The following is a 12491-nucleotide window of genomic DNA, read 5'->3' as shown; positions in this document are numbered from 1 at the left end:
TTTGTGCACAAAGTTTGAGAGAAATAAGCTTTTATGGAACATTTCTGGGATTACTTATTTCAGCTCATGAAACATGGGACCAACAATTTTCACATGTTGCATGTCTATTTTTGTTCAGTAGATATATTCTAGCCAGTTGAGCTACCAGAACCAATGGTTTATTTCCTGAATGGGTTGATGTAGCTGAGGGACCAGACCCATGTGAAATGGCTGAGAAACCAAGGTTCCGAAAAGGTCCAGATGCCTGTTTCGACAACAACGAGAGGGTAGGTCACGTTATTATTTTATCATCCTCTGTGTTTAAAAATGGCAACCGTCAAATTTAACGTCACAATGTCAAAACTCACAATACACTAATATGTTTTCACAATGCATGTGCTTTTCTCTTTGTGCATAATTCTCTTGTTAATGTTCCATCTTTTACTCAAAATGGCTGCCTCGTTCTCTACTCTTGTCTTTGGATTACTATATGTGCAGAGATTTCCCACACAAATACAAGTTATTGGCAGGTATTGACATACTGCACTGTGGTTCAAGAGTAAGCAAATATTTAGTGTATATGACTAAAATCCTTTGTGTGAAATCTCTGCACTTGAATGCTTTGGTTTGTTTTTCAGACTAGTCTTATCCCAGTGGCGAACCTTTTGGTTTCTCAAAGTTTCATGATGGTGTTAACTTCTTATGCTTGCACTCTTTCTCTCTCTCTCTCTCACACACACACACACACACACACACACACACACACACACATACATATGTAGACACACACAGACGTAGACACACACACACACACCTTCCTTCTATTTAGATGCTTCTCTCTGTTTTTCTCTCTTCTCCTTTCCACAAAGTGTTTTGTTTTCTCTGTTCTTCTGCCCATTCACTTTGCACATGGACTTTTTAACTGCTAACTGTGGAATGTTTGCTGCATGACTTTCTCTTTCCCTCTGTTTCTGTTTTTTTTCCTGCTCTTTGATTGGCTGTTGATGGTTAGGATGAGCACATGTGCCCGACGAGCGCAGGCTCTCCATTGGCCTCCTCTCTGCTCATGTTACTGCTGCCACTGTTCATGTGCTGTCTCGGGTCAGTCCCATCAAGCTCTTTCTCTCTCGCTCTCTTTCTTTCTTTCTCTCTCTTTCTTTCTTTCTTTCTTTCTTTCTCTCTCTTTCTTTCTTTCTCTCTCTTTCTTTCTTTCTCTCTCTTTCTTTCTTTATCTCTCTCTATCTCTTTTTCTTAGTATCATACTATGTATTTCTGTCCATCTCTCTTTTTGTGTCTGTTTGTCTACTGACATGTTTACTAATCTAGATGCTAGCTAACGCAAGCCCTTGCTTCCTAATTTAACTCTAACAAATTATTATTTATTTTATGATGTAGCAAATTATATATGTCTGAAAATGTTTTGTTATTACGTTCCACTCTATAGAGCTGTACAGATTATCAGACATCAGATTATCCGACATGGATTATTCCATACTCAGATTACAGTTATCCCATACATACCCCATTCTCTATTCAGTGTGGATATGCAGTCTAGTACCATTATACCTTGCTATTATGTCATCAAACATAGCTTTATGAATATGTAAGACATACTGGGCTGTTGTACCCCTACTCAACCCATTATCTTTTAGTCAGCAGGGTCAGAAGGTCATCAACTTGGTTGTGTCTGTCACTAACATGTCCCCCTGCCACCTTCCTCCTCCCCCCTTGTTGCCGTGGTCACAGGAGGAGGACTTTGACTGTGGTGGGGCGTCCGCTCTGAGCCCGTCCCTGTTGGCCATGGTGGCGCTGCAGCTGGCCCTGCTCTGGCTCCTGGCCGGCTCAACTCACCATGCTGTCCCCTCGTGACCTCTGAAGACCTCGGTTGCCACTGGCAACCGGCATGCAACGCTGCCTCAAAACGACGAACGCTAAAACAAAAAAACATCTGAAACCACATCCTGACAGATCTTCTTTTGGGATATATGCATTTTTCAAGGGTTTCATTACATTTCTTCACCCAGGGGTGGGAGAAAGGGAGGAAAGTTAACGTCGGCGGGTTGTAAAAATAATTCTAAGCGAGAACTTTCATCCCTGACCCCTGACTTTTCCCCTCCAGCCGTCTGAGCTTCCAGCCATCTGAGCTTAGGGAGATCGAGGTGATTGAGTGGTGAACTTTGACCTTTGTTTGGCTCGACTATGACAACCCTGCGAATGCTACAGGTTGGACTGCCTTACAGTGCCAGGGGGAAAGTGAAAGGACTGCCTCTTCCTTTTGGGTTCCTTCTAGGTTTTTGAGGTTTTTGTGATGTTCTAAAAGAGATCCCCGTAGAGTTTTATTCAACACTGCCACAAACAGTGCTGCCCTTCGCAACCGTCCCGTTGTGTTTGTCACAAAGTTATTTATTTACTTCAAAGCGTTTTGCAGTGGCTTGTTACTCAGTATTGAAATGTTTGTTTGATTTGTTCAAGTTGCAATAAGTTGTTTAATAGAAAGTCAGAAATCAGAATGTTTTTTATTTTACACTGGGGTGCTGTTGGCATTATTCTGTTTGTTTCAACTGCCATTTAAAAGTAGCAACACATTTACATTCACGCTGTTGTCCTCTTGTATAGATGTGGTGTACGACCATCATATTCATTCATATGCAGTATGTGGTCACATATGAACCCTTTTGCCCCCACTCACTATCACCTGTTTGAAGTGATGGATCCCATTCTGTTTGCGGTCAACCACTTCTCCCTCAACCCTGACCACAAATGGTCAATGTCAGGTCCTACCGTCTTGGTATCTGGTCCCTTTGAACTAACCATCATTGCCAAATTGCAGTTGACCAATCAGGGCACCCCGGCCGGCCTCTAGTGCGCTCATTGGTCTAATCTCTAGTGCCATGTTGATTCTTAGTCAGACAAACCCTTTAGCTTTATTTATTTGACTGTGTGGCTACTGACCTGAAGGAAACTTGATGTGTTTGGTATTCATTTGAATATTTAAGTTTGTTTTTGTTTTTTATTAGGATGAAGGGCATAGCTGCATGCTACTGTGTTATGTTGGCTTTAATGCAATTCTTTTTTGATGGATTTCAATGTGTCAATGCAATGGATATAAAATGAAGAGAGAGTAGGAGGGATGTAGGAAATGTAGACTTTGGTACATGACACTTTATTTGTGCTTGCTTATGTATCACTTCTTGATTTGAGTATAGTTGAATACGTGACTTGCAACTACAAGAATCTGTCTTTCTCACAATGTTCTGTCCGCTATTGAAGAGAACATTTCCCCAAATCAAAAACAATTGCACCTCGTTGCAAAGTGAATTAAAACGGAAATTGCTTTAAGACCTCCTGAGAATGTCTATCAATACAATCCAATCTAAATTCATACATATCAGTGTGGATATCAGTCCTGTTGTACTTTCTTAGTTTTTGTGTGCCTTGTGGTTCTGGTACTTCAACTTTATGATTTAGAGATTCAAGACAGATTGACAATAGGATACTGTCTTTCTGAGTGTACTATACTATGGTATACACCTGCTAACTCATTTCTCCACAAGAACAGCTGCCAAAATACTACATAAGAAATAACAGAAATGTGCCTCATTTTATTCAGGACCAAATCTGGGCCCGTCAATCAGTCTAGCCAAATGATTATGCAGTGGATTAACTTTGCGTGAAAGAGACATAAGGTTAATCTTCTTTATTCAACGTTGTAGAAAAGCAGTTTTATTAAAAAACGGTTTTATTATCATGTCAGCATATCAACAATTCCTCTCTAAATTGATTGTATTCGTTTAATTTTTGAACATGGTTCAAAAGAGGGACATGGTAGATATGCTGTGCTTTAAAAAAAAAGTTTTTTCTTTGTGATGCAATTCAGCTAGTTGGACTGGGACGTGATCTGATGGTCAATTAGTGTTACTGATCTGTTGTAGAGCAAATATAGAGGAGTTCCTGGCACTGAATTGACCTCTTAAGCACTAAAAAATATCATTTCAGACAATCGATTCGATAACAATTGACAATCATAGTTTCCGATAACTTGCTTAAGACTAGTATTAGTAATACTTCATTGAATTAATTGCTGTAAATGAAAATGAAAACAACTGCCAAAACAGGGACTTTAAAGGAGCCTTGGGGTAATGTCAGAAACATTCACGCATTGTTTCCTTTGAAAACAGAGGCATATGGACTCCGGAAACCACATAGTCAATTCAGTGTAGAGTTGGGAAACTACATGATTACGCTGTGTGGTCTCTAGTGCCATTCAAATACTTCTCCCTCACCTCATTATCATTGCTTAAATTATAATTACAAAAGCGTTTTTACGTCACCCAGAATAAAATCCATCTGGGCTTTTTCCATTTCTCTGAAACACTGAAGAGGAAGGGGACTTGTGTTATGATCCCAGTCTTAAGCTATGATTATTTGCCAATATGTTATGTGGTGAAACTCGAGCACCATCACCAAAGGCGGACTGCTGTCATGTCCGAAACTATACGAGTGGTCTGAGGTGACATTTAGGGTCCCATATTGGTTGTTTCAATGTTCTGTGGGGAAACTAACTGACATACTGGTATTTAAGACCCTCAATATCTAAGAACATTCAAGAATATCAAGTGCCATAGGACTCTCTTTCTCTGTTTACCGGGAAACCTATTACTAACATTTATGCAACGTTTAGGATTGAATAAATGCAAATCTCATCTATTTTCCCTGTGTTGCATGATAATGCCATGATACTGTATCAGTGGCAGGCAATGAGATAAAGTACCCTCTTTCTTCTCCTGCTTTGGTGTGTAACGTTGGGATGGGAAGCATATTACCATGGGTTTGTTGGGTGTTTGTTTATGATATTATAACGATACAGCTTCTACTGCCTTTCTCTTGAGGAGACAGCATTTGGTACCGCCCTGGTCTGAGTGAGCGCAGTGGCCTAGCGGTTAGAGCGTTGGGCCAGTGACCGAGATGTCACTGGTTCGAATGCACGAGCCGACAAGGTGAAAAATTGGTCAATTTGCCCTTGAGCAAGGCACTTAACCCTAATTTGCTCCAGGGGCGCCGTACTACAATGCTGACCCTGTAAAACAACACAATTCACTGCACCTCTCTGGTGTATGTGACAATACATATATTTTCCTCTGTCACAGGTTGTCACATTCAAGACCAGACTAGACCCTTGGGAAATGGTGTCTGGTTATTTCATGCCACTCTAAGGGCTAAAATCAGATGCTGTCACCTCAGGAATAACATATTAGCAGAGTGATTGGAAGTGTTTTTCGATGCTGTGGCGCTCTGTGTGGATTGTGTGGTTTATGCTTTTTCTGGACTGTTTATTTTTTCTTCTCAAGAACGCTCAGTGTGTGTTATAAGGGAAGTGTCCCATGCCTGCCACACTATGTCAGGCTATTGGTGGGACCGCCCCCCAATCTTTCTCTGCCAGCGTTTTCATGGCAGAACATTGGTGGACCTGTCCACTAATCTCCCCTTGTCAGCCTCCCTTTTGACAGGCTATTGGTGGGCCTCCCCGTCAATCTCCCTTGATTGTGCTTTTAAGATGTTACACTTTTGTGGAACTTGATTCGCCTGAATCAGTCATGTATAAATTTGTACAATACTGTTATTATTCTCGGACGAAAGAAAGAAAATAGTAATGTTTATAATCCTGGAAAATGTTTATTCATGTGCAAATACAGTATATTCAGAATAAACTTTCTCATTAGCTATTGAATGGCGTCCTCTTGCAGTTCTGGGCCCTTTCCTCCCCAACCCAGATTGACTTACTGTTACTGTAACGTTGCCAAAACACATTTCCCACTTTTCCCCACAATGTGTGTGAGAAACTGAAAGAAGCTGCAGTCTGCTATCCCAGTGTCCCCCAGTGACTCCCACCGGCCAATCAGCGATGAGAATTGAGGCCGGGCCAACAACAACATCCAGGAAGTGAAAGTGAAGAATATCTATATCTCTCTGTGGTTATGACATTGAATTTGCTTAGCGGACACATTTACAGTTGAAGTTGGAAGTTTACATACACCTCAGCCAAATACATTTAAACTCAGTTTTTCACAATTCCTGACATTTAACCCTAGTAAAAATTCCCTGTATTAGATCAGTTAGGATCACCACTTTATTTTAAGAATGTGAAATGTCAGAATAACAGTAGAGAGAATGATTTATTTCAGCTTTAATTTCTTTCATCACATTCCCAGTGGGTCAGAAGTTTACAATACACAGAATTAGTATTTGGTAGTATTGCCTTTAAATTGTTTAACTTGAGTAAAACGTTTTGGGTAGCCTTCCACAAGCTTCCCACAATAAGTTGCGTGAATTTTGGCCCCTTCCTCTTGAACAGAGCTGGTGTAACTGAGTCAGGTTTGTAGGCCTCCTTGCTCGCACATGTTTTTTCAGTTCTGCCCACAAATTCTCTATGGGATTGAGGTCAGGGCTGTGTGATGGCCACTGTCCTTAAGCCATTTTGCCACAATTTTGGAAGAATGCTTGGGGTCATTGTCCATTTGGAAGACCCATTTGCGACCAAGCTTTAACTTCCTGACTGATGTCTTGAGATGTTGCTTCAATATATCCACAGAATTTTCCTCCCTCAAGATGCCATCTATTTTGTGAAGTGCACTAGTCCCTCCTGCAGAAAAGCACCCCACAACATGACGCTGCCACCCCCGTGCTTCACTGTCAGGGATTTCTTCGTCGGAGGACGATATGGCGAAATCATCATCGGAAAATGAGGACCAATATGCAGCAGAGCTGAGATGGTTCATTTTGAACTTTTAATAAATTCCAAAACAAACATACAAAATAACAAAAACGAACGCACAATACACTGACAGTCCTGTTAGGTTTACACACACTAAACACGGAACAATCTCCCTCAAATACACAGACAAACACACCCAACTAATATAGGACTTCCAATCAAAGGCAACACCACACAGCTGCCTTCAATTGGAAGTCCACCCCAATTAACTCAACATAGAAACAGATCAACCAGACTACACATAGAAATACATCAACATAGACCATAACTCAAAACCCGGAAATAATAAATCAAACGCCCTCCTAACTAAAACACCACCCTGAACCACATAAAACAAATACCCTCTGCCACGTCCTGACCAAACTAAAATGACAATTAACCCTTATATTGGCCAGGACGTGACAGTACCCCCCCCCCCCCTTAAAGGTGCTAACCCCGGAAGCACCTTAAGAAAATTAACCACAAACAACAACAAAACAAAAATTCCCCCCTACTAAAGGGAGGGAAGGGAGGGTGGCTGCCGTCAACGACGGCACTGTGCTACACCCCCCCCTCCCCAACCCACCTATATCTGGAGGTGGCTCCGGTTCTGGCCGTTCCAGGCAGTCGGGCCACTCTGGCATCGCCGGGGGGCAGTCGGGCCACTCTGGCATCGCCGGGGGGCAGTCGGGGCAGTCTGGCAGCTCGGGGCAGTCTGGCAGCTCGGGGCAGTCTGGGCAGTTTGGCAGCTCGGGGCAGTGTGGGCAGTCTGGCAGCTCGGGGCACTCTGGGCAGTCTGGCAGCTCGGGGCAGTCGGGCCACTCTGGCAGCTCGGGGCAGTTGGGCCACTCTGGCAGCTCGGCCACTCTGGCAGCTCGGGGCAGTCTGGCAGCTCCGGGCAGTCTGGCAGCTCCGGGCAGTCTGGCAGCTCCGGGCAGTCTGGCCACTCTGGCAGCTCGGGGCAGTCTGGCCACTCTGGCAGCTCGGGGCAGTCTGGCCACTCTGGCAGCTCGGGGCAGTCTGGCCACTCTGGCAGCTCGGGGCAGTCTGGCCACTCTGGCAGCTCCTGACTAGTGGGTGGCTCTGGCGACTCCTCACTGACGGGCGGCTCTGGCGATTCCTCACTGACGGGCGGCTCTGGCGACTCTTGACTGACGGGCTGTTCTGGCAACTCTTGACTGACGGGCTGTTCTGGCGACTCTTGACTGACGGGCTGTTCTGGTGACTCTTGACTGACGGGCTGTTCTGGCGATTGTTGACTGATGGGCTGTTCTGGTGACTGTTGACTGGCGGGCAGCTCTGGCGACTTTAGACTGGCGGGCAGCTCTGGCGACTTTAGACTGGCGAGGCTGGGTTTACGCCCTAGATGCCTTGTGCGTGGTGCTGGTACTGGGCGTACCAGACTGGTAACACGCACCTCCAGGCTAGTGCGGGGAGTGGGAACAGGATGAGTCGGACTGGGCTGACGTACTTCCAGGTCCGCACGAGAGACAGGAGCTGGAAACCTAGGGCTATGGAGGCGCACAGGCGGTCTTGATCTTACCTCCTGCACAACCCGTCCTGGCTGGATGGAACTAGTAGCCCTGCACGAGCGGGGTGCTTGTACAGGGCGGACTGGGTTGTGCAGGGGCCTGATGGTAGCCGTGCGTAGAGCGGGAGTTGGGTAGCCTGGTCCTCGGAGGCGTACCGGCGACCAGATGCGCTGCGCAGGCATCCTCCTACCAGGCTGGATGCCCGCTCTAGCACGGCACCTGTGAGGGGCTGGAATAACGCGCACCGGCCTGTGCGTGCGTATGGGTGAGAGAGTGCGCTCCTCAGCGAAACATGGCGCTCTCCACCTCATACGCTCCTCCATAAAACCACGGGTAGCTGGCTTCCGGCTCTTCCTAGGCCTAGCCAAACTACCCATGTGCCCCCCCCAAAAAAATGTCTTGGGGGTGCCTCTCGTGCTTCAACGCCAGTCGTGTCCCTCGGAAACGTTCCCGGTCCATACCAGCCTTACTCCATGGGCCTTCTCCGGCCATAACCTGCTCCCAAGTCCATCTCTCCCGTTTGTCCAAATCAAAAATCCTCTGCTCCTTCCTCTGCAGCTTGGTCCTGGATTGGTGGGAGATTCTGTCAGGGATTTCTTCGTCGGAGGACGATATGGCGAAATCATAATCGGAAAATGAGGACCAATATGCAGCAGAGTTGAGATGGTTCATTTTGAACTTTTAATAAATTCCAAAACAAACATACAAAATAACAAAAACGAACGCACGATACACTGTTAGGTTTACACACACTAAACACGGAACAATCTCCCACAAATACACAGACAAACACACCCAAATAATATAGGACTTCCAATCAAAGGCAACACCACACAGCTGCCTTCAATTGGAAGTCCACCCCAATTAACTCAACATAGAAACAGATCAACCAGACTACACATAGAAATACATCAACACAGACCATAACTCAAAACCCGGAAATAATAAATCAAACGCCCTCCTAACTAACACACCACCCTGAACCACATAAAACAAATACCCTCTGCCACGTCCTGACCAAACTAAAATGACAATTAACCCTTATATTTGCCAGGACGTGACATTCACGGTTGGGATAGTGTTCTTCGGCTTGCAAGCCTCCCCCTTTTTCCTCCAAACATAACGATGGTCATTATGGCCAAACAGTTCTATTTTTGTTTCATCAGACCAGAGGACATTTCTCCAAAAAGTACCATCTTTGTCCCCATGTGCAGTTGCAAACTTTTTTCTGGCTTTTTTAAGGCGGTTTTGGAGCAGTGGCTTCTTCCTTGCTGAGCGACCTTTCAGGTTATGTCGATATAGGACTCGTTTTACTGTGGATATAGATACTTTTGTACCCGTTTCCTCCAGCATCTTCACAAGGTCCTTTTGCTGTTCTTCTGGGATTGATTTGCACTTTTCGCACCAAAGTACGTTCATCTCTAGGAGACAGAATGCGTCTCCTTCCTGAGTGGTATGACGGCTGCGTGGTCCCATGGTGTTTATACCTGCGTACTATTGTTTGTACAGATGAATGTGGTACCTTCAGGCATTTGGAAATAGCTCCCAAGGATGAACCAGACTTGTGGAGGTCTACAATTACTTTTCTGAGGTCTTGGCTGATTTCTTTTGATTTTTCCCATGATGTCAAGTAAAGAGGCACTGAGTTTGAAGGTAGGCCTTGAAATACATCCACAGGTACACCTCCAATTGACTCAGATTATGTCAATTAGCCTATCAGAAGCTTCTAAAGCCATTACATAATTTTCTGGAATTTTCCAAGCTGTTTAAAGGCATAGTCAACTTAGTAAATGTAAACTTCTGACCCACTGGAATTGTGATACAGTGAAATAATCTGTCTGTAAACAATTGTTGGAAAAAGTACTTGTGTCATGCACAAAGTAGATGTCCTAACCGACTTGCCAAAACTGTAGTTTGTTAACAAGAAATTTGTGGAGTGGTTGAAAAACGAGTTTTAATGACCAACATAAGTGCATGTAAACTTCCGACTTCAACTGTATGAAGATTTAAGAGCTCCAGCTTTTTCATGTACAGTGTAATCCCCCTTCTCCGACAGTGTGTTTATCAAATGTAAATCGACTTAGTCGGTAGCAGAGATCCTTCTCAGACTTGAACCTGAAACCAACTGCTGTCAAGTCTACCTCCATAGCCACATACTCCCTCACAGCCCCCCAAAGACAGACTACATGTTCATTTTACCCCTTATGATCAATGTTAAAATTGTCCCTTATACTGTATGATATACTGCAGGCCCCAAGAAGGAACGTTTAAGTCTCTCTGGTGCTAAGGGACATTTTAATGAGTCCAATTACAATGCCTTTAGTATTTATGATTAATAAAACAGTCTTTATTACTGGTAGCACAGCTGTGGAAATGACTAACCAGAGAGCAATAATATGAAATTACATATTTTACAGACCCCGAGCAGGAAATTGACCATAACAATTACGACCAAAGCACTATGGAACGGCTCAGTCGTTCCCTCACTATCTCTTTGTAAGAAGTTGTAATAATATCATAAACTATAAAGATAAACCATAAACATTGTATGGAGTCTGTAGTAGGGCGTAGTGAAGGTCAAACTCAGCAGTGAAATGCCATAGCTTTCAGCAGCAAATGGCAGAGCTGAGCGGAGTCCCATAACGTTAGTTGGCAAACGTTCATTGGACATATCACTTCACATTTTGGCTGACCTTTTGGCACATGACACATCCAATCCCTTGACCTATATTTCAAACTAGACTGCATTCTCAGTCTGCAGCCTCTACTCTTTCATTGGAATATGTTTTAGTAAATAGATGCTTGTGTACCTTGCTAGAAAATGGGTAACACTACCTAAATCATCCAGTTATAATGCATTATAATGCATTGTAGGACTTGTCATGAGCATGTATGAGCCCTTTTATAATGTCAGTTTAAGACCGTTGAAAATGTAACGTATAGTGCAGGGGTAGGCAAATAGATATAGACCCAGCCCATTTTTGTCAGAGCAGATGGTCGGGGAGTCAGAACATAATTATACTAATTTGTACACTGCAAATTGAACACAATTAAGCCCAAAAAAAGGTTATATTTGAAAATAACAATCATTTCATGCCTGGATTACATTGAGACACGATCACATATGTCTCTTAAGTGGGAATATATGGGAATACATTTTCTAAATTAAACAAATGTTTAGCTGAATTCCTGATGATCAAAACTAAACCCAGCTGGCAGCCTATTACCGACTCCCGATATAGAGAGACCTAACATATTATAAGCCTTGTTATAAGACAAGGTTCACATGTGCTTATATAAAGTTATAAAGCATTATATCTGGATGGTTAAGTGTTACCAAAACTTGCTTCTGGGTATGCTGCATCTGCATGTCATGTCTTTTCTATTTGGACTCCAATTCACAGGTAGAGTTTACATTTGACATTTTAGTCATTTAGCAGACGCTCTTATCCAGAGTGACTTACAGTAGTGAATGCATACATTTCATTTCATATTTTTTTGTTTTGTTTCCTGTGCTGGCCCCCCGTGGGAATCGAACCCACAACACTGGTGTTGCAAACACCATGCTCTACCAACTGAGCTACAGGGAAGGCCCTGAAACATTCACAGTTTCTTCAGGAAGTGTTTTTTAAGGCAGATATGGATGAGTGGCATACACCACAAAAATCTGAGGGGGCACAAAGTACATGAGGATGGCTGAGGGGTGGAAGGGGGGGCTAGTCCCCCTGTCCGGTAGTTGGAGAATTTGGGATTTTTCAAACACATGAAACAGCTTTTTTCATGCAATCAAGAGCCATAATCAGTATACTTAATTCTATGTTAAAAATGTATGTTTCTCTACATATCTAATCACACCTCTTGAGCTGTCTGTATCCTCCTGCCGGTTCTTTTTTTTAAAAGAAACATAATAAAATGCTTCTCTGCTAAGACCTGGGAAAAAATTATGAAAGGAATGTGAGTCTTATTCAGTTCATTTAGTTATTGCTTGCTTTTATAAAGTCTACCAACCTTGCCAGCAGGCAGGCCAGCTAAAATACAGGTAACTACCAAAATAATTGAAATGCTTGAGTAAATGAGGGATACAAAGTATATTGAAAGTTAATTAAACAATTAACATATCATTATGCATACGGTCATGTATAAAAATGCTGGGCAGGCCATCATTTTGGCTACCATCCACAGGGCACGTGTGGTCACTGAATGGTTTGATGAGCATGAAAACGATGTAA

General features: G+C 43.4%; 1 protein-coding gene across 1 annotated transcript in view; it reads left to right on the top strand.

Moving 5' to 3' along the window:
• Positions 1–5707, top strand: part of LOC106576572 (voltage-dependent calcium channel subunit alpha-2/delta-1) — a 186383-nt gene extending 180676 nt beyond the window's left edge. Inside the window, exons 37-38 of the mRNA XM_045700027.2 lie at positions 184–266; positions 1726–5707. Of these exons, the coding sequence (XP_045555983.1) occupies positions 184–266; positions 1726–1848 (206 nt within the window). The 3' untranslated portion in view covers positions 1849–5707. The remainder of the gene's footprint in view (positions 1–183; positions 267–1725) is intronic.
• The last annotated feature ends 6784 nt before the right edge of the window (positions 5708–12491 follow it).

The sequence above is a fragment of the Salmo salar genome, chromosome 17 (genome assembly GCF_965601325.2).
Source record: "Salmo salar chromosome 17, fSalSal1, whole genome shotgun sequence".
NCBI classification, from domain to species: domain Eukaryota; kingdom Metazoa; phylum Chordata; class Actinopteri; order Salmoniformes; family Salmonidae; genus Salmo; species Salmo salar.
The sequence above is the reverse complement of the archived record's forward strand: the minus strand, read 5'-3'. Positions and strand labels throughout refer to the sequence as shown.